This window comes from Mastigoproctus giganteus, chromosome 9 (genome assembly GCF_048544385.1).
Source record: "Mastigoproctus giganteus isolate SK-2022 chromosome 9, ASM4854438v1, whole genome shotgun sequence".
NCBI lineage: Eukaryota > Metazoa > Arthropoda > Arachnida > Uropygi > Thelyphonidae > Mastigoproctus > Mastigoproctus giganteus.
In genome coordinates, this window is record NC_143583.1 from 169091647 (window position 1) to 169113317 (window position 21671).

The following is a 21671-nucleotide window of genomic DNA, read 5'->3' on the forward strand; positions in this document are numbered from 1 at the left end:
AAGTTGTACAAAACATTTTGGTTCACCCTCAACAAAAGTCTAAGGCTGCGTGTATCTAAGGCATAATGATGACTTTTCTGGGACTGTCACAGCATATAAATTTTTATAGAAAATACAGAAGGATATTGATTTAATAAATTTAATTTTTAACATAAAATTGCCTTAATTGCAAACACCTCAAATAGTAATAAGCAAATTGCTTTCTTGCATCATTTGCCATTACTGATACTAAGATAAATTAGGCAGATGGGCTGAGAAGTGGCAACTGAAGTTTAACATTGACAAATGCAGAGTACTGCATATGGGTAGCAGTAACTCCACAGTAATTTACCGACTGTGTGGTACTACACTCAGGGTAGTGGAAAATGAAAATGACCTGAGGGTAATTGTGGAGTCAGATATGAAGTTCTCTGATCAGTGCAGACAGGCTGCCAGGACAGCTCATGGGGTTTTTTCAATGATATACAGGAATTTTGTTATCAGGGATAAGGGGATGATTATTGTATAAGGCAGTGATATAACAGACCAGTTATTGTATAACTGGTCTGTTAGCCTCATTTGTGGACGAATGTGAATCTGTTGGAGCAGGTGCAGAGAAGATCAACAAGATTACTGAGGGGAATTAAAAGGGTACTCGTACCAGAAAAGACTTAATTTTTGTAAATCTGTAAATGTTTAGCATTTGGAGACTAGAGTTTTGAAAGTAGATATGATTGAGGTGTTTAAGGCTCTGAATTGGATTGAGTAAGCTCATTGCTGATGAAATCCATCCTCTGCTTAGATATGCTCATGAGTAGGCATAAGTTAAAATTGGAGGAAGGTGGTTGCAGGATACATGAGCGGAGATTTGTCTTCAGCCAGCGTGTAGTTGATTACTAGAACACTTCCACTGAAACTTTCGTCTGGTGTTGTTAGAAGTAGGTAGTTTGAATCAATTCAAGGAAGAAGTAGACAAAATGTCAGATGGGATGTAGACGGGTCTCGACTACTCAAGTTGTTTGTCCAACTGTCTAATAAAGTTTCGAGACTTTAGGACCTCCACATTTTTTTACTCTAGGTGATGGAGATGTGATATTCGAAATTTTTTTTTTTGATGATGCTGTATAAGCTCGCTTTCTTGCATCATTTGCCATTAATAATAGTAATACTATTATTATTGTAATTACTATAATAATAATTCCTAATATAGAGTGGTTATCAATAGGCTGCTCTTCTTGGACAAATATTATTAGCCGATTTCTCTAGGGTTCAGTGCTGAGTTCATTGTTGTTTTCGGTATTTATTATTGATATTGATGAAGGCATATCAGGCTTAATGTCAAAATTTGCAGATGGTTAATCACACGAATCAGAGTATGCTACTGCAACAAGGTCTAGACAAATTATGTAGGTGGGCTGAGAAGTGGCAACTGAAGTTTAATATTAACAAATGAAAGGTACTTCATGTGGGGAGCAGCAAGCCCAGATTAACATACCAACTGTGTGGTACCACACTCATGGAAATGTATGATGAAAATTTCCCGGACGAAGGGGTAATTGTGGAGTCAGGTATGAAGTTCTCTGAGCAGTGCAGACAGGCTGCCAGGACAGCTCATGGTATTTTGCCAATGATATATGGGAATTTTTCCAACAGGGACAAGGAGATGATTATCCCAATGTATAAGGCTTAATTTCTTAATGGCAGGCCATATCTAGAGTACTGCAAACAGGTCTGGATGGAGGCCTCATTTTAGGATCTGTTGGAACGGACCTAGAGAAGAGCAACAGATTAGTGAGAGGAACAAATGTATATTTTTGCCTGAAAAGGCTTCATTTCTGTAAACTGCTGCTCCTGGACACCTGCGAGGAGATCTGGTTGACGTGTTTAAAACTTTGAATGGGTTGAATAAGCTCAGCTGACTGAATTCTTCCTCTTGCTAAAAATACACGCATGAGGGTGCATAAATTCAAACCAAGAAAGAATGGTTGCAGGGTAGATGTGCGGAAATTTGTCTTCTGCCGGCGGGTGGTTGATTGTCGGAACAAACTCCCATCTGGCGTTGTAGATGTGAGTAGTTTGAATAAATTCAAGGAAGAATTTATCTTGAAATTGTTAAAAGGGGTGGGTGGGCAGGTGATATGGGGAAGTGGTTTTTATTTTTGTTTTTTTTGGCTGGTGCTGTATTAGCTTGCTTTCTTGCATCATTTGCTGCTGTTAATACTGATATTAATACTACAATTTTCAAACCTAAAAATATATTTTACATCTTATCATATAAATAATAAGAGCAAACACATAAAAGTCCTGATAATTTAGGCAAATATGATATGAATATGTCATTAAAGACTACTTGTTTTAAGTGTTAAATCGTCATAAGTAGAAGGTATACTTTGAAGAGAGAAAAGGTTATTCAGGACAAAGATAAATATTTTTAAATTGATGTAAGTAAAATAGATATATCACTGATGGGTACACTTATATTGGTTGATAATTTCTCGAAAGAAATTAGGTGCACTATCTCTTCAATAATCAGTTCTAAATATGCTTGAATTTCGAGTAATTTTTATTTAAACTGTTGTTTAGTAATAAAATAGAGTTCAGACAAGAACTGCTAGTTATTGTATGCTAGGGCTTCTTAACTTGTAGGGTGTTTTTATCACCTCACACCAAGGGGAGGTGTGAGGTGACGCCCAGAAAATTTATAGCAATTGCTTCCTCTTCTTCTTAAGATTTATTCCGTTATTACAACGGTTATCCTCAACCTAACATCGAAAAGTCATTCCTCTATCCTTTTTTTTTTTTTTTTTTCATTTTATTCTGTAATCCCAATCTCCGTCCACCAGTCCTCCTCTATTCATGGCTGCTCTCACACCCTCTATCCACGTCCTTCTTGGTCTTCCTCTCTTTCTCCTTCATGGCATCTATTCCATGGCTCCTCTGGGCAATGTGTCGTCCTCCATTCTCTTCATATGGCCAGACCACTCCAATCTTTTCTCCTCTATTTTTTAATGATGGTTTTTTGGACATTCATTGTATTCCTTATCACGTAATTTCTAACCTTTTCAGTCATAGACTTTCTTGCCGATCTTCGCCAAAAATCCATCTCAACGGCCAGTAGTTTATTTTTTTGTCTTTCAGTTAAGGTCCAAGTCTCACATCCATATAATAAAACACTTTGTAATATTGCATTATATATTTGATGTTTATTTTTGTTAATAATATTTTTATTCCATAGCACAGAATTAAGCATTCATATGACCTTTCTATCTTCACCCAGTCTTCTCTCAATTTCCTGCGCAGATGATCCGTCAGCCTGAATAATTGCACCCAGGTATTTAAATTGCTGTACAGTTTTCACCTGTATTCCATCTAAATCCAGAACCTCCTCACTTCGATTCATGTATTCTATCTTATTAAAATTAACTGTCAGTCCCCATGTTTTATATTCTTCTAGTAACTTTCTGCCCATGTAGTTTACATCATCATCATCGTTCTGTGCTACCACAATTGCTTTCTCACTAGTCAAAATTCTTAAGTTTAGAATTCTTTATAATTACTCATTATATCCCACTCTTCATATAGCTCTGCTTCTTCCATTCTTGGAATATGCTTGGAAAATTGTAGCAGTTGAAAAAATGTTAGCAATTAATGGCAAAATTTGATTTTCGGTAGAGCCCTGCATCCAAATCCAGTGAACCTTAGTCTATTACCGGCATTTCTTTTTGTTGTGTCAAAAGAGTAATGATGTATAAGCAGAAAATCCTATTTTACGCACATGGCGCAATATTCAGTGCACCATAATGCATTGCCATTGGATATAATCTCCTTCTACAAATACGCAAGGATATAGTAATAAAAAAGTCATATGAACTGTAATTTCGATTGCGATTTTATCGGAAATGCAATTGAAGGATTTGTTAATTTGAAGGAAATATTAATTTTAAAACAGAATTTGGAAGACATATCCAATTATTGCGAATGCTGAGTAATTAATGAGCTGAATTGCGATCCTCTTATAAATTTAACGATTTTAATTAATAATTATCTTTAATTTCTGTAAAAATATCAAATTTTATTTTTCTATATGTGTTTATGTTTATGACACTATGTTTGATTCATTCTTAAATTGCATCGAGCTTTTATTTTTATATCTAGTTACTTTTTATTTAGGAATTTTCTAATTACCATATAAAACGGCGCCTTGTCTCCCGTTTTATATGATATTTGGAAAATAAAATAAAAATAGATTTTTACGTTGATACCCTGACAACTATTATTTCATAGCAGTGCAAGGCAGCATATAGCTTGGACAATTAAGGAAACCATTGATTTTGCACAGGAACTGTTCTTAGCGATTTACATTTGTTTGATAAACAACAGCTTGGCGGCAAATATTTTTCTGATGTTACCGATGTTAAAAATAATGTACATCATCACGTACATTATTTTTAACTGGTTACGATAGCAAATAACGTCTTTTTGACAGCGACTTTTCCAGAATTTGATAATGCAATGCAATGCAATTGGGACAAGTGTATAAAAAGGTATCATTTTCCTGCTTACTACTTTGACTTACTGACTCTCTCTGTCTCTCTCTTAGTATCCAGTAAATTAGATATTTGTTGCACATCGCTAAAGTGTTTTCATTTCTTATCTTTTAATTAATTCCCATTTTATGCCATTCACTTAACATGTTAAATATTCTAGTTATTTGTCAATTCTTTAATACTTAGCGAAATGTTTTCATATTTCAGATGCCTGGATTTAGTAACTTTGGTGGAAGTGGTTATCCTACTCCAAAAAATTCCTATTTGTATACGTCTCCTGCAGCATCTACTCAAATGGGTTCAGCTCGAGATTTGTATGGATATACTTCGGATTACGGGAAATCTGGGTATACCTCCGACTATAATAGGTCTGGTTACGCTTCCGACTACAATCGATCTGGATATACTTCGGATTATGGAAAACCGGCATATGGTACGTATGGTTATGAGCGCCCTCTAGACAGTTATTCCTCTCGTTCCACATATCAGCCCAACTATAACTCCTATTCTCGATCAGTGAGTCGGGAAGAACCAAGTTATGGACGCAGCTATTCTCGTCGTATCAGCAGGGATGATAATAAGAGTTCTGGTGGGTATGCACGTTCTCAGAGTAGAGAAAGTATTAGTTCCTCTAGAAGAAATAGCACTGATAAAGATTATTCGAATAATAACAATGTTGACGAAAGTACTTATAGGCGAAAAAGCGAAGATGATGTATCCAGAAAAAACAGTAGTTCTGACCAACAGCCTTCTTACTCCCGCCAAAGCAGCTGCGATAGCACCTCTAGCAAAAGCAGTACCCAAGAGAATGGCGATGTATTTTCAAATCATCCCTTGTCCAAATCAGACTCCAAACTAAAACCCGGATGTAAAGCTCCAGCAGATTTTACTTCTGATTCTGATTCAGAAGAATCGGAGAGTACAAGCGAAGATGAGGGATTTGTTGTCTGTCGTGGTACATCTCCATGTAAAGAAAGTTTTAGTCCCTCCGGGAGTGCACTATCTGGTATCATGAAGATATTTAAGCGACCTGTTCGAGGTGTAATAACAACAGCAGATGCTGGTGTACAGGTTAGCGATGATGAGATTTATGCCAGAATGGAGAAGAAAGAACGGCATTACGGCTCAGCCGTTAGACCAACTAGCCTACACTTAGATCGAAGCTATTACGGTAAACACATGCCTTCGTATTCGTCGTATGGAAATAGATCTACATTGCAAACGAAGCCACCTGTAGCACCGTCCTCTCGGAACCATCTTAGTGTGGAAAATGATGGGGGATCAATGTTCTCACGTGATACATCGCCCAACGAGCAAAAAGATCAAGATGGCGTTGATGATGGAGGGGTTAACAAAGATTATCGGAAGTCTGTCTTAAACATGAATTTAGACGAAAGGGATAAAGAGAAGTACATGAAAAGACAAGAAGAAATGAGGCAAGAACGCAAACAACGGCATCGACTTGGTCAGCTGAGTCCTGATTATGTTCCTTCTAGAGATTCGTCCTCATCAGAGGAGAGAGAAAGTGCTAGGACAGTGAGATCACCTTCCCGCAGTAAGTTTGAACTTAAGAGGAACAGTTCGAGAAGCAAAATGGCTGAATTACGAAAGAGCGAATCTCGTGGTCGTGCTGATGGTGTAACGAAAAGTGGATCACACAGTAGAATATCTATGCGTTCCCGAAGTTCGTCTGGTGATCTGCTTGATCGACGACCTGCTACGCACGTCTCATCTTCCTCCTCCTCCTCCTCTTCCTCCTCCTCTTCATCTAGTAGCAGTGATTCTGACGAGACGGGAAAAAACAAAACATCGAACCGAACGAGACGAAAAAATACGGGGTCCAAAGAGGACGCTACTGACGATACCAATCGACAAATCGATAAGAAAAACGAAACAACAGAAAACCAGTCCTTATCAATACCAGAGGAGAAAAAAGAGGGTAATGTAGAGACCTTTACGATAGCCGTACCCCACTCTACCAGTAAAACTCAAGAAATTCCTCGAATCACTCGAGATTCAATCTCAACGAGTTCCTCTTCTGAGCAGGTGTCCAATGCTCAAAACACAACAGAATCTAGTAGTTCCGTTCCAAGTTCGCCGGATGTTGTCTCCCCAACAGGAGAAGTAGTAAGGTTATCCTTCCCACCAAGAGTGAATTCAGGTCGGAATGTTTCCGTCAGTATCGATGTTAGTGACTTTTTTAAAAAAGATTCCAAACCACCTGAGAGATCAAGTAAAGAAGAGTCATCCGACAGTAGTACCACCACGGAGGAAAGCACAGAAACTGAGGACGAGGATGAGGATGAAGATCGGATGATTAAAACTCCTGTTATAGAAATAAGAGAATTGGAAACTGGTCTGGAGGGGAGAGAGGAAATGAAGAAAGAATGTGAAGTTGACGAAAGGAATAAAATTAAAGAAGAATCAGAAAGTGAAGAGGAGGAAGAAAATCATTTGTCAAATTTCACTTTGCCAGTATCAAAAGATTCTTCATGTGGGGTGCAGAAGTCGCCGACAGTCATTCATATTTCTTCTTCGGCAACGAAACCTGAGGAAAAGATAAAGGAATTAAAAGAAGTATCTTCGAGTGAAGAGGAAGAAGAAGACAGCGAAGAAGAAGAAGAAGAGGAAGAGAAGACTCCTGCAGATATAAGTAAGGAAAGGAGAACGTCAGACTCCACTAGTACTTCAGGCGTTGATTCCGATAGTAGTAAAGCAGTTTCATTAGGTAAAGGTAGCCATGACATTGTTTCGACAAAATCCACAACTTCAGTTCATACAAAAGAAAGTAAAGATACGACTGAAGAAAGTTCCAGTGAAGAAGAAGAAAGCGAAGACAGTGAAGATGAAAAGAAAAATTTAAATGACAGCGAGAAAGATGACTCAGAGAAGAATGCAGCGTCCGTGAGAAGAGACAGCAAAAATATGTTCATCGGCCAGTACAAAGATATTGACTCATTTCTTCATGGCGGAACTGATGACGAGCCAGAAACCTTCGAGGAGTTTGAAACTAAATTCGAAAGGGATAGGGTTAATTCTTTAGCATCAACAAACTCCGAAGAAACCGATAATGGTGATAAAAATAAAGAAAATGGTAAAGAAAAGTTGACACTTTTCATTGGCCAGTGTCACGACATTGATGAAATGCTTGGAGCGGCTTCTCCTGTCAGTCCAGGATCTGCAAGGATCATTCAAGAGTCTAAAAGTCAGTCGGCGTTTTTAGGGAAAAAGCAGAAAACTCCGGTAACCACTGAAATAAAGAGAATGCAGTCTAAAGAAGAAGAAGAAAGTTCCGAAGAGGAAAGCGAAAGTAGTGAGGCATCCAGTGCACTGGAAGAAGTTGAACCGTCAGCGGTTAAAGTCCACGAATCAAAACCACAAAAACCGCAGCTAGATTCTTATACAGAAGAGATTGATTCCAGCGCCGTTCGTATTAGGGAGAGCAAGGCTCTCAATCCTGAGCTCCAGCAGTACACGGAAGAGATTGATTCGGGATCTGTCCATATTCGTGAACAACGACCGATGCACGGACATATTCTGAGGAGCCCTAAGCAGAAGGTAAGTTATAATATATTTAAGATAATCTTTTCCCTCTGAAACTCTGTTAGCCCGTTCCGTGAGCTCATTGCTCGGGTGTGGTATAGTTTTGAAATAAAATGTAGACTAATTGCTGATAAGTTTATAGGCTAAAATATACATTTCAGAGGTGCCCCATGACTTTTATTAGGAAAGTGTGTATTTACGTGTATTCGTAGTTTATGTTCTCTTTTAGAATTCCCTAGAGCAGCGATGACACACCTTTTCCTGTCTTTATATCAAAAATAAGCTGAAACAAAAATCTAAAAATTATAGCGTGCCATAAAAAGACAACAACTAAAATTAGTAAATACTTTTTATTGGTGTTTAAAGTAGTAATAATACTTGCAACACTGGTTTAAAGATTTAGTATGAAATGAAACCATTTATTATTTAAATGGTTACACTTCATAAATTTATCTCTGTCTCGCTCTCTCATAAATTATTTGAAACAACTATTTTAATTTATTCACATTGAACATTGAAGTTCTTTAAACGAATTTCATTAAAAATAGTAAATTGTTATCATGTGCTTAAGCCATATGCTTTTGCAGTCATTAGTGAACTTACTTTTACCACTCTGTCCTGCTAAAAGTATGGGTCACTGTTAGCCACATTTATGAAACAAATATATGTTTATTCAAGTTAATAGTGTGGCACACCTTTGGCAGTGACGATTGTTTAAATGCTTCATTGAAGACCTTCTACTAATTTCTGATGGAAAGGTGACGGTTTTTGAATTTCGTTAATGAGGGTCTCTTTGGCACGTTGTCCCAATTCTGTATTCCAGCTCACCCCAAATATATTCAGTTGGGTTGATCGTTGACTCTGTGCTAGCCATTACAGTCGTCAAACCTCTCGTTCACAATCCGTGCTTTGTGACATGAAGTGTTAAAAGTGGTGGTGTTGTAAGGGGGCCCTTAAAATTGCAGCAGTGTAGGACACAGAATTGTCCATAACATCATTGTAGGGTGTAGCATTCATGATTACAAGGACTACGATCAGTGGACAGGCCTTACTACGAGAACCATTCTACAGACCATGATACCTTTTCCCAACTTCACTGTTGGTACAACATCCAAATACATCCGTCAGAATGGAAGAATGTAGCATGACTGGTCATTACACATGACTGATTTCAGAAGATCAACAGCCTAGGTTCTGTGTACTTAGCATCGGGCCAGTCCATAGTATGTATTTCTTAGGCAGGCTTGCAGGTTGCGACTCTTGAATTTCTGCTAATTTTTTTGGCATGCAGCTCGTTATGCGTCGTGTCAGCACTTATAAGTTTGTCTGTGGCTGCTCGCAGCTCCAAACGGGATTCAGTAGGGTGAGATAACTAACCATTATCTATTTACCTGTATACCTGCCAATCGGTGAGTTCGTCCGCTAGCGAGAGGGGTGACAGCGTCGCCTTGCCCAGGAACCGGGTATCCCATGAATTCTGTCCTTTCAGTGTATTTATGAAATTCTGAAATCCAAAGATTTGATCAGGGTTATAATATTGTACTGTGGTTATGATCCGATCCAAGGTTGGGCGGTTGATGGAATAAGGTTACAACTGTCCATCGACAGTAGTAGCATAGTATATGTGTGTGATGAACGGCGGGACCTGGAATACCAGTTCAACTCTGCTGTGTTTTGCTGTGGTGATAGAAGAAATGCTTGTAGGCATAAAAAAAAAAAGTAAACATGAAAGAAACTGGCCACGACAATTCATTGAAGAGGAAACATGAAGGGAAAATTGGACTAGATTAAGAAGGGAGCTTCATCTATTAATAATAGAAATAAGAGCTTCCATCCATAACTTTTCGACGTACGAGCACTTTAATGAGAGAGATGAAAGGGATGTCCAGTGAACCTTCCCAAAAACCTTCCGTCATTGGACGTATAAGAAGCATTTAAGTACCAAGTTCGTTTAGAAAAACGAAGTTCAAGATTGAAGTGAAACTTAATACCATAAATCTGGATAATTTTTGCCCCACTTTATATTATTCATGAAAATAACTGATGATTCTAATTGAGATTAATATTTATTCAGGAAATATCGTGCTAATCAACTTTTCTTTAATCATAGCCATGAATCTTCTGAGAATATTTGGAGCAATTTGAATCAAAGTACATTCAAGTTTATTCAAAGTAGTATATTGAAGTTTAACTGTTTCACTTCAAAGTAGCCAGCTAGCTATACATTGTAAGAAGTGTGTGTTTGCACGACTACTACACCTGCTTCTTCAACTGTGCAGAAGGATTCAAACTAGCACGATCAGATCATTTCTTCAGTTTTTAAGGTTATTGCAGTAAAAACATGTGACCTAATCCTGTATTAAGGTAACGGTGTCTAAACCTTTTGCTCAGGATTAGAACTCCATCTAACTGGCAAGCTATGAAATTTGATTTATCAAGTTCTTAATGTTAACGAAGATCACTTTTTAGTCTTAATTTGCGACTTTTTAAATATTGTGTGTGTGTGTGTGTGTGTGTGTGTGTGTGTGTGTGTGTGTGTGTGTGTGAGTGAGTGAGTGAGTGATCACTATGGTCAAAAAGACTGTATACAAATCACTCTTCTTTTTTTCAGCCGGAAAATAGTTCTATCCAGGCAGTCAAATATAACAAATCCCCACGTGGCTCCTTTGATAAAGAGAATAAAGCTCAGAAGTAAGTAACCTAGGTTTCTCTGCTAATACAGTTTAGATTTTTGGATATTTTCAAATGAAATTTGGATTGCATTTGTATCATGTATATAACTGCCAGCTCTTCAGATTTACGACGACGAATCCATCTTTTTGACTTCATTTGATCCCCTTTTTTCCCTTCATGCCATCGTTACACAGTTCGAGCTTAGTTTTACTACGTCTTTTTGCAATAACAGTTTTTTTATTTCTCAAAAAAAAAGTAAAACTGGTTAGTATTAGAATTTTTTAAAAAAGTTCTGCTAATTTCTGGTTTTTCAGGCGCCTCCGTGGGCAGGAGCAGCAGTGCGTAGCACACGCTTCTTGATTAGACCGGGGTTCGAGCCCGTGATCACCAAATACGGAGGATGCGGAAAGGTCAGGGAATGACCACCGCATATCACCGGAGCAATATGGCCTTAGTTGCTAATGCTCCTAAAAACCAAATAACAACAACATTCTGGTTTTTCGTTAACAAATTGGCCATCACGTGCTACTCTACATTGGAAAATAGGAATCCAGGATAACTGTGCTGTTCTATGCACAGTTTCACTGTATTAGTGCGGAGTAAAACTAATTAAAAGTATTTCAGTAGAAATATGGTAAGGTTTGAGAAACGTATACTTAAGATTTTCCATGTATTGAAAATTCTGGAAAACGCAGCTTTGCTTTGTGTACTTCACGTAGATGTGATTTTTTTTTTTTTTTTTTTTAATTCTAAATGGCTGGAAACGCAGTGTAATCAGACATTTGCAAACAAATAAGCATTAGGAATACATGTAGTGCATAGAAAGAAATAAAAAAATAGATGTAGTATTTCAGAGTGAGGTTGATATTCTCATACATGCTAAATGTTTATTCGTACCTGTAATACGGTACACTTTCTTTGATCGACTGATATTTTTGCCCTAGCTTGTGATGTGTTATCCTGGCAACTTGGTCTTGCCTGTGAGCGAAATCAGTCTGGATGATAACCCTGCATCCTGCAGTGATGTGTTGGATTGTTTCTGGGACCAGGTGACATCGTCGATGTGTGTCATCTGTTACTTTGGGTTCCTTGACGATGTATTTCCCATAGTTGCTTGTGTTGATTACTTGGTTTTGGATGGCGAGAATAAATCCTTTGGTCTCGGGGAAGAATCTCCTGCTCTTGAGCCATAAGTTTGATGCCATCCTATTTATGTAATCTTGTTGGAGGTTATTGTAGTATCTTCCATGGAGTGTCTTCGCCCTTCTTTCTGTCTTTGTTTCTTCTGCCTGGGTAAGTGGGGTCTTTGTTGTGGTTGAGGGATGTGCACCTTTTGTTTATCTTCCTTATGGCTAAGTAGATAGCACTGTGTTTTCCTGGAAAACCCTTAGGTTCTTAATTGCCTTCTTCTGTTGTTTAGTGAGGCCTGTCAAATCCCTCCCTCCGTCCTTCTTTACGGGCTATGGTCAGTCTTTCTGTGGCCGGCTTCAGGTGTTGTTGGCAGCTCTTGGTTGTGATTATCCGGTCGATCTCACAATCTCCTGCAGCTTAGTGTTGGTCCAATCTATGGTCCCGAAGGAGTATGTTAGTATTGTAGTTGCATAGGTGTTTATGGCTCTGACTATGTTCCCAGCATTCAGCTTGGATTTCAACAGGCTATTCAGTCTATGATGTATTTCTGAGTGAGATGGTGCTTGATCTCCTTGTGTTATGTTGACCCTGCATCATCGCGAGATATTTGTAGGTCTCTTCCTCTGCCATAGGTTCAATCTCTTCACTGGTCTTCAACAGATAATTTTGACTAACTCGATTTAATGGGTCTTCCATTTGGCTAGGAATTTTTTGATTTTGGGGCCAAATTGCATCCTGCTGTTAGTGCTGAACCCTTTAGTGATCTGGAGTAACTGTTGGAGTTGATCCTTTGTTGCTGCTTAGAATTTTATTATTATTTGTAGTGGTAGTAGCACAGGCAAATGACGCAGTGAAGCAAACTTATACAGCATCAGTCAAGAAAATAAATAAAACACAACACTACCACCTCATCTAATGTCTAATTCTTCTTTAAATTTTATTGAAACTACCGACTTCCGCAACATCAGATGATAGTTTTTCCGACAATCAATTACTTGCTGGCTGACTGGAAATTTTTGCGCGTCTATCCTGCAGTTATCCTTTTTTGATTTTTTTCCCCTCATGTATGCATTGTGGGGGGGGGGGTTATTTATGATAATGTTTTTTTTATATATTTGGTTATATTTATTATTTCCCCTTATTAACAACTCCCCTTTATAATAACTCCCCACTTGCGCATCTGACTATACTTTGCAGAAAATTCCAAGTTCTAGGGGAAAATCTCCTTGATGAGTTTAATTCCCTTTGGATAGGCTTTTTTCAGAATAACAAAGAGACACACAAATGTTGTATAATAAAAATACAGTTTATTGGACACTTTTACATAGATACATCAAACAAAAGAAATTTATTAAACTCATGACCAAATAGATTTAATTTCATCTTCTTATAACAGAATGTAAATGAGCAAAGTAATTTGCCTATTGAGCAAACTCAAGGAGGGCTATTTCCTTTACATAAATCATAAATCATAACAAAAACCTCTAAACTAACAAAATGTTTCTACTTCCTTACTCCTGAGTTCAATTGACTTTCAAAAGAATCTATTAACATTCTTCTTTCATTACAAAACAATTCCTACTCCAAATTGATAAAGCTCCGATACTCTTAATTTCAGTATAAATCATTACTCTGCTTTCTAACAGATTATAGCCTACAACCTTCTCTAATCTAGGTAATTATTACTATCAAATTTCTACAATTAACTACTTGCACATTCGGGGGTTACTGACATCCGTCTATCCCCTTTCCTAAATTCATACTTAGTCATTCACTTTTTTTTCTTACCAAATATTAACAAGTATCAATCCCTTCAACAATTTTATATCTATTCCCTTCCAAAATTTATTTATATATATATAGACTTGCCCTGGGTAATGTCCTTCAGTTCACAACATTCACTAACTTATTCATTACAATATAGTACTACTTATACATAAGTGTTCAATCAAAAGTTCTGATAAATTGGTTATCAAGTGTCTATAATCGATGTGATGGTGAGAGTACTTAAACAAACTAATCACTTACTGACATAACTTGGCAGACTTCACGGTACATCCTTCTCTAAGCGAGTAGGGGATTCTTTCTATCTGGGTCGCATCTCACAATCACTGGGGGAGTTCGATATAAGATACTGGATTCCTTCCTGGGTACCTTTTTATTTCTTTATGGACGCATTAATTTCATCTGATCAGAATGGCTGTACTCTTTTTGTCCGGCTTCGGATTTCATCAGCTCCAGCGTACTTGCTCTCAGAATATCAGGCAATATCGTTCCTTCATAATGGAGTTGACTCCTTCTCATCTACTTTAAGGATCTTGAAAAAATTTCCCTCTTTTCTATGGCACGTGTTCATCTCTCACTTCGAAACTCAGTCTACTTTTGACTGACTGTCTGACCGACTTCTGCACCTCAACTTCATCTTTCCACTTACTCGACTGCCTCTCTCACTAACTTATTAGATTAACGACTTAACTGTTCACTTAAAGCTTATCTACCCCTCATACTGACTACACATTAAACTTAGCCACTTTTCTCCACCGGCTACTCTATCTAAAAAAACTCATTCCTTTCTTTTCTTCTCCAACTCTCATCTTACTGCCCCACTCACTGACACTGACCCACTCTCATCTTACTGCCCAACTCACTGACACTGACCCCCTCTCATCTTACTGCCCAACTCACTCACACTGACTCACTCTCTTTTCTGTCCGTCCCCATCCACAATTTTCTTCCGAGTTTGTCACGCCTTCCATACAGTGGTTCCACCAATCTCCTCCTTCCTATCTTCATTTTTATCCTTTCATTAGTTGGCAGGTCAGCCAGCCCTGTGGCACGTGATTCACAATACCCCTCTCCTTTTTTTATTTCCTACCTGTTTACATCCGTTGAGTTCTTTCATGTAGGCCGAATGCATCAAAACAACTCCTTCTGTGTCATCACAGCTTGTCTCCATAGCACTACAGACAAACCACAAATGTGTCACTGGAGACCATCGCGTCTATTTTTAGAGGCTTGTGTGTGCGTTTTGCCATATGCGTTTCCGGTGCGTGACCCCTCATAAACTTGTTGCGCCGTACCACCTGCTGGGCTTGCTATAGTATTTTCCGTCAGTTTTCTGTTTTTGACGGATGTAAAGCTAATTTTTCTGTTTTCGTTCCTCCAACCCTTTAATTTTTACAATCCTTACTGGATAATTCTTGTTTATTGAACTGACGCTATTAACATTTCTCCCAACGGCAAGAATCCAAAAAGGAAAACTAACTTCAGAAGTCAAAAAAAATATTTTATTTTTGTAAGATTTTCAGATCTTACAGCATTGTTTGAGAAACAGAATACAGTAGAATTTCAGAGAATAACGGCACCTTCAGGGATTCACGATGCCGTTATTTTGATTTTTCTGTTATCTTGAAAGTTTTATTTTTAATATATTTAATGCAGAAGTAATGAGGCTAAATAAGAAATAGTGAGTTAAGGATGTAATTTTATTAACTGCACATAAAAACATAAACATGCTGACGATCCAATGCCATTCTGCCATTAATACACTTCTGCTTACGCCCGTTCTATTTTCTATTATTATATCAAGTTTGTCACTAAGCTTTAATGTTCTTAATTATTCATCTTTTAATTTTCTGTTTATACTCTGGCACGACAAACAAGTCAGTAGAGTTTACGATAAATCGTCAATACAAATATTTATCGTATTTAGTAGTCACGGGCTTGAACCCCGGTCACTCAAGGAACGCATGCTATGCACTCTCGCTCCTTTTTACTTCTCTGTATGACGTTTATTAACTTTAGTAGCCATAGTGAGGGGTTTTTAATTTAAAATAAATGTAAAACAGCGGTATAATGCGTGATATCAGTACAGAATTTACTTTAAAAATGGCAAATTTAACAAATAAAGTGATCACGTGACTCGCTGTTTTCTGTTTTTCGGCACTGCAAGACATCTGTGCTGTATGTAAACATCCCGGAAATACAAGGCATAGATACCCCATATATTATGAAGAAAATATATGAGAGTGCTACCTCCTTTATTAGACTAGACAAAGACAGTAGGCAATTTAAAATCGAGAAAGGAGTTCGACAAGGAGACACAATATCTCTGAAGCTGTTTACTGTTGCCCTGAGCAAGCTTTCAGAAGATTAGACTGGTCGCAGAAAGGAGTCAATGTGAACGGAGAGTACCTAAACCATTTACGATTTGCAGATAACATTGTGGTCATAAGCCACGATCCCAAAGAATTAGAGGAAAATCTTACTAAGTTATGCACAGTTAGTAAGGATTTTGGACTAAAGATGAATATGACTAAAACAAAAGTAATGATGAACAAGTATGCCACAGAAAGGAACATAATGATTGAAGGAGCAGTAATTGAAAAGGTGGGGTCATATACTTATCTGGGACAAGTTATTAGCTGTAATAATGATAAATGGCTGGAAGGCAAGAGAAGAATAAGTTTTGGATGGATAGCATTCAGGAAATATAGTCACATACTGAAGAGCAATATCCCAGTTTGTCTGAAACGTAAAATAATGAACCAATGTATACCCCCCACCATGACTTATGGAAGTGAAACTTGGGCACTCACCAAAAGAATGGAAGAGAAGCTGAGAACTACACAGCGAAGAATGGAACGAATTATACTGGGAATCAGACTGTTAGACAAGAAGAGAAACACGTGGATTAGGCAGCAAACTCAAGTAAAGAACATTCTTATCAAAACTAAAGAACTAAAATGGTCTTGGGCAGGACACATAGCTCGAAGACATGATGACAGGTGGACTAAGAAAATAACAGAATGGTATCCAAGAGGAGCTAGAAGAAAACCTGGAAGACAAAAGGCGGAGATGGATAGATGAAATTCATGAGTTTTTGGGTAGTAAATGGATGGCCAGTGCTCAAAACAGAAGGAACTGGAAAGTTGCTGGAGAGGCCTTAATCCTGCAGTGGATTGAAAATGGCTGATGATGATGATGATGTAAACATCAAGTCCCAATGTGCCATTATTTGGGGGTGCCGTTATTTCGAGTCTACTGTACCATCATTAAGTTTACTTAATCCATTTAAAGCATTATATCACTTAAATCAGATCTCTTTCCAACTGCTTGGTTTCCAGCACTGCAGTTTTCAGAACTGAATTTATTGTGGTAGGTGTACACAGGGCCGGATTTCTCATTAGGCACCATAGGCACAGTGCCTAGGGCCTATGAAGGAAGGCAAAAATTAAAAAAAAAACACAAAAAGAAGTCTCTTCACTGTGACTAACGAAAAAACGAGCTGAGAAATCTTGTGCACAATCAGCTCTAGGAGCTTGAATTCAATATGCATGCGCTATCTAGCGACTGTTCCCGAAACTAGAAGAATCGGAGTGATGGTCTTTCTGTCGATTGAGGTGGTTTATCCTTTATTATAGTTGAAATTTGAGTCGTGTTAATTGACATGATTCGCAGTCAAAGCGTTAAAAAAGAAGAAACATTTTACCCCCCCCCCCTTTTTTTTTAGCACATTTCGGAATAAAAGTGCATAGGGCCTACGAACATCAAATAATCCCGCCCTGGATGTAACCTTTGTGTTCTTGACAAATCTAATTGCCATTCTCTGCACCTGTTCCAAGAGATCCACCTCATTTCTTAAAACGAGGCTTTCAGACTTATGCAGTATACTGAAAATGCAGCCTATACAATGGGATCATTACCTCTTTTCCATGCTGGCAATATTTCTGTACCCTATGAGCTGTTTTGGCCTGCCTGCACTGCACAGAGAACTTTATATTTGTATATCTGGTGAGTTTAACAGATTTTAATTGTGGCCTCCGCCGCCAGGGGTGCTGCCTGCTTTCCACGATCCTTGGCGCGATTACGTCACTCGCATCTGCTATTTTTTGCGGCGCCTCCGTAGCCGGTAGCAGCAGTGCGTAGCACACGCTTCTTAATTAGATCGGGGTTCGAGCACGTGACCGCCAAATACGGAGGATGCGGTAAGGTCAGGGAATGACCACCGCATATCCCCAGAGCAATATGGCCTTAGTTGCTAATGCTCCTAAAAACCAAATAACAAACAACAACAGCTATTTTTTTGCCACGGGAGGCGATGCCTGTTTCCTATAAGCCTTTGCACCATTCGGACTGATACTTTTTTCCTATTGCTGATTTCCCAGGATCCTTTGCTCAAGCTGTACTCCGCTGTTTTTTTATTTGAATTTTGTTACTGGATGGCTCCACAATACTTTTTCTTAAAAAAAACTTTTATGTGGAATTTGAATTGAGGTTTACATGCTTTATGGACTTGTGAGACTTTTGCTTACAAGGGCGAGAGCTTACAAGGCACAAGTGAGACTTTTGCTTACAAGAGCAAAATGTGGTATTAGAATGTAATTTGAACATTTAATCAACAAATTAATTATTTAGTGGTATTATTTGAACCCAATTAATGTGTGGTGTTTATTTTGTGCATAATTTTTAATTAACGAGTGGTATTATTTCAGGTTTTTTTTAAATTAATGTGTGTTATTTAGAATGTAATTATTGTTAATCAACAAATTAATTATTTTTAATTAATAGTGTTAATTTTGAACGTAAATTTTTTAAATTAATAGTGTTAATTTTGAACGTAATTATTTTAATCAATAAGTGGTATTTTCCCAACTGAAAGCGTTTTAAAATTAATGAGCAAAGCAATATTTTTAATTAACAAAATATTTCCCCAACTGAAAGTGTTTTCATGAATTATTATTTTCACTAAGAAACAGATTTTAATGAATGAAAGTCTTATTGAATACTATTTACAAAATTATTTGCAAAAGAAAGGTTATTTTGATAAAATCTGGACACAGCTCTCTGCTCAATGACTGTCCGCGTTTCACCAATTACAAAAAGATTTAAAAAGCGCTATAAAAGTAAGTATCATCTGTTCCAGGGTCAGTGTTGTTTTACCACTAAGAAAGAGAATATGTTAGAAGATTATTATAAATCTGCTGTAATGGGAAGTTATTCTAGTGTTAATTGTTTACAGAAACATAAAAAATTACCCAAACTTGTGAAAGAATGGTTATCAGGACAGCCCACATATGTGAGACACAGATAATAGCGAAGAAATCTTCTGCATAACCAGATAAAAGTTCCTGGGCTTCAACCAAACATTTCAATGTGATTTAGCCTACATCAAGTTTTGCTAAAGCAAATAATGGTGTTCATTTTCTTCTTGTGTTTGTACTGATTGCTTTTCATGATATGCTTGGGAGACCATTGAAATCTAACCAATCACAAGAAGTAGTTAAAGCTTTCAAATCTATTTTTAAAGAAGTGCCATTTAATATTAATAGTGACGAAGGAAAGGAATTTCTAATAAATAAGTGTGCATTATTCAAATCTAAAAACATTCACTTTTTACACCACTAGAAGTGAAAATAAAGCTGCTATGTCAGAAAGATTTATTCAAACATTAAAAAAAAAATGTAAATGGGTTACATATTCGAAAAGTGATAAATACATTCACGTGTTGCAAAAATTAATTAAAACTTATAATAAAATGGTGCAGAGATCTATCAGTATGGCCCCAACAGATGTCACCATGCACAATGAAGAAAAGAAACTGCATATGCTAAATTGTATAGACCCCTTCTAAAAGTTACGGAGCTCAAGTTTTAAAATTAGTGACCATGTTGTTCTTAGTGATGATAGCCATAATTTTCAAAAAGCATTCAGAGGGAATTGGTCTGATGAGATATTTTCTATTGCCCAAGTAATCAAAAGACACCCAATAGTATATAAGGTTAAAGGAAAAGATGAAGTGATAGAAGGTATATTTTACGAGCATCAACTGCATAGGGACAGTTTGATAACGAACTACCAGAAAACATGTATCTGATCGAGAAATTACTTAAGAAGCGTACGTTGGGTGACCAGCATCAGTTACTTGTGAAGTGGCTTGGTTCACCCAGCATCCTACAATTCTTGGGTCTGAAAGCAAAGATGTTTTACCCTACCAAGTAATACCCTGATAACGCCCAATCATGTTTCAAAGTTCAAACTACCTTGCGTTAATCTGAGCGGAAAGTGGCACTTTCTGAAATCCACTTCCCAGGAGTGTGGAACAATATTACAAAAGGATATGATGAATTTCACATGGAGCCACTCCCCAAATTATTTAATGGTTGCTTTCCGCGGAATTCCACGTAAGTCGGAATTTCCCTAAATGCTTATGGAGCACTCGCAAATTTGATTGAAGCAAATGCGAATGCATTTGATTGAAGCAAAAAATAAATGTTCGACAAACATATAAATAGAATTATTTATTCAAATTTTTATCTCATGCGCAGGAAAAATTACAAAAGTGTACAAAATTACGAAAATTTCAAAATTATAAAATTACAAAAAGAGAGGAGACAGGCATAACGTCAGCAAGTTTTATCTTTCGAGCATCGTTGCCAGAATTAACTATCCGTGCAGCTGATAAGCACGCCACTGCGGAAGTTGAAGGCTGTGGAGATTTATAAGGGGTGTTCTCGAACGCATCACAAAATTTCTCTGCAGCTGCAGAATCGACACTGGCGATTTCACTGCATACTTTAATGTTTTGGAAACCAGCGCGATGCTTGAACGTATTAAACCACCCATTGATTGCCATGAACTTGGCTTGGGGTTTGCTGTACTTATCCTTAATATCTTCATAAATACTTCTTACTTTTGGTTGAATGGCTATTGGACTCAGGGGGGCACTTGCTTCCGAATCTGATTTTCCATCCATATTATTAATAGCTTTTCCATCTTTGATATAGCACCTGAATGCTGTTTTGTGATCACTGTTGATCTTAAATGCATTGATCCTTTAACATGTTCTTTTGTATGCCCACCGTCCCTTAAAATAGTATTCACTGTTGAAGCAGCGAGACCTAATTCCGTGCAATAGATGACAAACTTTGTCCTGCTTCGTACTTCTTAATTAATCATCTTCATTTCTAAATCAATTTTGTTTTGTTTCCTAGCACTGCCAGCACTTGCACTTTCCGTTGGTCCCTCTACATTCACCATTGTAATAAGTAAATAGGAATGAAGAGAAGATTCTGAAAATTTATTTATGTTTTTTATATGATTGAATATTTTAGTGAAGGGTAACTCATTTCACCGTAATACCGTAACGTAAAAACCCACAGAATTCCAGTTATCGGTATTATCGCAAATGCAATAAGATCGAGTTTACTACCCGTTTATGAGACTGCGCTAACAGAAAAGCCCAATAAACCTGAAGGTGAAAATTTTTATTGTTTTATAGTAGTGACCTCCAGAAATGTGTTTTAGAAAAATATCGCAACGGCGTTAAAAATTGATTCTTATAATGGAAAATATGATAACGATGAAAGTGTAGCGCAATTTCCACTATAAAAATGACCATTTAGAGAGAGATAAATAGCTTAGTTATATAGTGAAAATTTCAACTTCCGAGGTCGGTTTTCCGAGGTCTTGGAACGAATTGCCAAAAAAAAAAAAAAAAAAAAAAACTGTGTGTTCACATTATGATATTTTCACGATACTTCCATTTATTCCTATGGGGTGCAAAAGACGGTTCCACGATTTTTTTAAGTTTGCATTGGCCGGCAAAAACTTACGTAAAGTCGAATTTCCGAAGTAGAGTACATATTGTGTTAGCCGGGGAATGGCTGTACTTCGTGATGATTATGGCACTGAACAAATTTTACACATACTTTCTTTAAAGTATAAAGGTTACCAACATCTTTTAGATGAGTTGAATAGTGTTAACCTCTTTGTTTCTTTTACACTACATGCAGACTT

The 21671-nt window shown here is 37.4% G+C and overlaps 1 protein-coding gene across 2 annotated transcripts in view; it reads left to right on the forward strand.

Annotated features, from left to right (window-relative positions):
* The window catches only part of LOC150080881 (uncharacterized), a 597772-nt gene that overhangs the window by 88459 nt on the left and 487642 nt on the right, over window positions 1-21671 (forward strand). For both annotated transcript variants that reach the window (XR_016547378.1, XM_090381140.1), the window contains exons 3-4: window positions 4734-8084; window positions 10681-10760. Coding sequence is in view for 1 of the 2 variants with exons in the window: in XM_090381140.1 (XP_090237266.1) it covers window positions 4734-8084; window positions 10681-10760 (3431 nt within the window). In the remaining variant the exon portion in view is untranslated. The remainder of the gene's footprint in view (window positions 1-4733; window positions 8085-10680; window positions 10761-21671) is intronic.